General features: G+C 47.5%; 1 protein-coding gene across 1 annotated transcript; it reads right to left on the bottom strand.

The window, feature by feature from the left end:
- Positions 1–880: 880 nt before the first annotated feature.
- LOC105059734 (glycosyltransferase family 92 protein RCOM_0530710) lies at positions 881–3,092 on the bottom strand. The gene has a single exon (XM_010943147.4). It carries the CDS (start codon positions 2,979–2,981, stop codon positions 1,275–1,277), a length of 1,707 nt encoding a protein of 568 aa, XP_010941449.3. The 5' UTR covers positions 2,982–3,092; the 3' UTR covers positions 881–1,274.
- Positions 3,093–3,575: the final 483 nt, after the last annotated feature.

The following is a 3,575-nucleotide window of genomic DNA, read 5'->3' as shown; positions in this document are numbered from 1 at the left end:
AGAAAGCTTGGTCTATTTGATTATTTTTTTTTAAAAAAAATATAGAACTTATTGCAGAAAATATATTTAGTTATCATGTTTCTATTTTTATTATTTCAAATAAATTCTATTATTTTTTGAAAAAAAATGTAAAAAATTTTTACTTCTATTTTTTTGAATGTGGATTTTTGTCCTTCTCCTCCTAACTACTGCTCCTCTTTTGCTTAATCTCACTCTCAATTCTACCACCCCTGTCTAGTAAAACTAATTTTTTAGATCTTGCCAGCCATTTCTCCATATCATGCTGAACTATTTCTTATCCTTGGCCATTAATTATGTTAGCCCCATCCTTATTATTTTCTTTGTCACTTTCTCGATTGCCTTTCTATCAGTTGTCAAGCTCTTCTTCATCTTTGACCACATTATTAGCTCTATCCCTTTTTCATCTCGAAACGAGATCTTCTACGGTACTCAAAAAATTCTGCAGGGTATTGTGCATGATTTGAGACATTCATCAAAAAATAGATAGTTATGTGATGTTTATCTAAACTATTCAAATATCGCTTATTCATTTCTATTTTCTTAGTATTTTAACGTATGCATGACCTCCCATCTTTTGATGAATATCTTCAAAATATGCGCAGCATCCTACGATACTTTTTAAGTACCGCAAAAGATCCGTTGCCATTGATCTCTCTCATTGTCAGCCATATTTTCAGTTCTTATTATTATATATATATATAAAGCAAACTAAACATATTTTTTATTATTTAAATTTAATTTAAAAAATTATATTTAACTTTTTTTTTTAAATGATTATAATGCCAAATGCAACCTATGATTTTTACAACTCATTAAGATAACAGTTAAGTACTTAAACAAATTTCATTGAACGGAGGCTACAACGTCAGCCAAGCATTTCATAAACATTGTAGCGACATACATAGAATATCCTCCATGGACAAATCGTTCATGTGTTTTGTATAATTACCCTTCCATGACATACATCAGCCATTAAGCCCAGAGAAAATGAGAAGTAAATAAAACTAATATCCGTGCACGCTTTTTACAACAATGAATAATTCTTTTTACAAACATCAAGTGTAATCGTGTAAAACAAAACAAAACAAAAAAATTCTGTATAACACCTATCTTTTTTGTTGTCTCCCTAATTTAATTTATCCAATCATTATTATTTTTTGAAAAAAATAAGTCTATCTTTCCCTCTTTCCGGACACCCCCCCTCCCACCCACTAAAAAACCAAAAAACCATCTCTCTTCTCTCTCATCCTTCCCTACTCCCACGCCATCCTATACTCTCCGTCCGGCCCCTCCAGTCCGAACCACCTCCGATTCACCTCCCTGAGCCGGGTATCATTCACCTCACAGAACCTATGGGCCCACCCCTTCGGTTCGACCGGCTCGAACCCCAGACCGGGGGTCCGGTCCTTGGAACTCGGGTTCACCGATTCCTTCCAGTCCACCACGTAAGCCGATACTCTCCTTCTAAACTTCACTTTAAACTCCTCCCACGCCTGGTACTTATAGTGGTACACCCTGGCCCCCGAACCTTTGGTCCACCTCGTATTGAATCCGGTTTTCAATCCGAAATGGTGGACCGAGTTAAACAGCGAGTCGTGCACCGCGTCGAGTCGGACCATCGACTTGTGCCGCTCCTCCGTCCTCCGCCGACAGGTGTAACCCTGCGTCACGCCCTCTCTCGGGTGCGCCCGCCGGCCTGACGGCCCGAACTCAAAGCACCGCATTGAGACCTGCCCCACGTCCGGTCGGACCGCCACGAGCGAACCCAACATGGTCAGGTTTGGGGCATCCGAACCGGCCCAGGACTGGGAGAAGATGAACTCGTCCACGTCGATGAAGGCCATCCAGGTGCAGGTGTCCCGGTTCATGGCGGCGCAGTGGGAGAAGCCGGCCTCCTGGGTCTTGGGCCATGGCCAGAAGCGGGTCGAGACGTTGAACCCGTCCGAGCCGAGCCGGTTCACCACCGAGTTCAGGTCATCATCGCTGCCGTTGTCGTAGAGGAAGAAGCGCTCGACGCCGATCGCCGAGTGATAGACGACCCACTCGGCGAGGAATTTGGCGACGTTGTGGACCATGGTGCAGGCGCAGATTAGCGAGCGGTCATGGGTTGTGCGCGGGGGGGCACGTGGCCGGTGGTAATTGGCCAGAGAGGGGATTTGGGTGCCCTTGGCCGCGATCTCGAGGGAGACGCGGAGGACCTCGTCGGTACTTGTGATCGCGGCCGGGGGGTGGGGGCAGCGGAACACCTCCTGGGCGGAGCTGGTAACGGGGGTGGCGGCGAAGGGGGCGGCGGCGGCGGCGGCGACGGAGGAGGAGAAGAGGCAGCGGAGGTCAGAGGCGGGGCGGTTGACGTCCCGGCGGATGTTGACGCCCTTGGCGAAGACGACGACGTCGGTGGGGGTGGAGACGGCCTCGTAGGCGAGGCGGGTCCACCGGAGCATCTCGGATGGGGGATCGTAGCCGTCGGATTCGGAGTCGGTGGTGGGGTCGGTGAGGCGGGGTGTGTAGAAGGGGCGGAGGCGGCGGATGCTGTTGGGAATCGGGCAGCGGAAGGCGGCACGGGCGGGGGAGGTGGGGAGGGTTCCGACGAAGCCGGCAGGGGAGACGGCGCGGTTGTGGAAGAGGCAGGAGAGGTTGCGATGATCGGCGAAGGCGGAGGGGAGGGGGAGGGGGAGGAGGAGGAGGGTCTCCCAGTCGGGGAAGAGGATGGACTCCGGCGGGGAAGGGGGGAGGCGGCGGGGATGGTAGCGGGGGAGCTCGCGGACGGCGAGGTGGTGGTGGTGGACGAGGGGGTGGGTGAGCGTGGCGTTGAAGGCGGCGTCGTGGGAGAAGGCCGTTGCCGGAGCGCCGTCGTCGTCGGCGAAGGGGATGAGGTCGCGGAAGAGGTGGACGTAGAAGGAGCAGAGGAGAGCGACGGAGATGGCGGCGGGAAAAAGAAACGTCCTCAAACTCCGTCGCATCTTTCCGTTGGGGAGAGAGAAACAGGGAGGAAAAGAGAGAGAGAGAGACGGTGGAAGAGTTTGAAACGAAGACGACGAATGGGGAGGAAGAGGAGGAGGGCGGAAGTTTTCTATGGAAATAATAATAATATAATAATTAAACAAGTAACGTAATTATTGAGCTATGAAAGCTCAAATATATGCGGGGAGAATAATACGATAACGCTGGGAAGGGACTATTGAGGAAGATTAATCAACATTATTATATTATTCTTATTCTTATTTTTATTATAGATTGGACCTATCCTCGATGGTTATTTTTGGAGTTGGACTTGGGGGGAGATTAATTAGGGAGTGCTATTTCGGATGACTTTATAAGGTAGCGGTGGTTCGGAGGTTGGGGTTGTATCTTCCACAAAGAATGATAGGTCTTCTTTTATTGTATTAATTATTAGATCATATTTTACATAAGTCTTAAAATATTTTAATCTCTTTCTTTTATTTATCTATATAAAGTTTAGAATGATTTTGACGCAATCTAATATTTGGTGTTGTAGAAGAAAGTGAATTATTTTTTCACACTTAAGATATTAATTAAAAAATTTTGATGCTGAT

Source organism: Elaeis guineensis, chromosome 16 (genome assembly GCF_000442705.2).
Source record: "Elaeis guineensis isolate ETL-2024a chromosome 16, EG11, whole genome shotgun sequence".
Lineage (NCBI taxonomy): Eukaryota > Viridiplantae > Streptophyta > Magnoliopsida > Arecales > Arecaceae > Elaeis > Elaeis guineensis.
Note: the sequence above shows the minus strand (reverse complement) of the source record. Positions and strands in the feature narration are given on the sequence as shown.

Excerpts from the sequence above, each read along its gene's own strand:
- LOC105059734 (XM_010943147.4), bottom strand. The coding sequence starts at position 2,981 with ATGCGACGGAGTTTGAGGACGTTTCTTTTTCCCGCCGCCATCTCCGTC.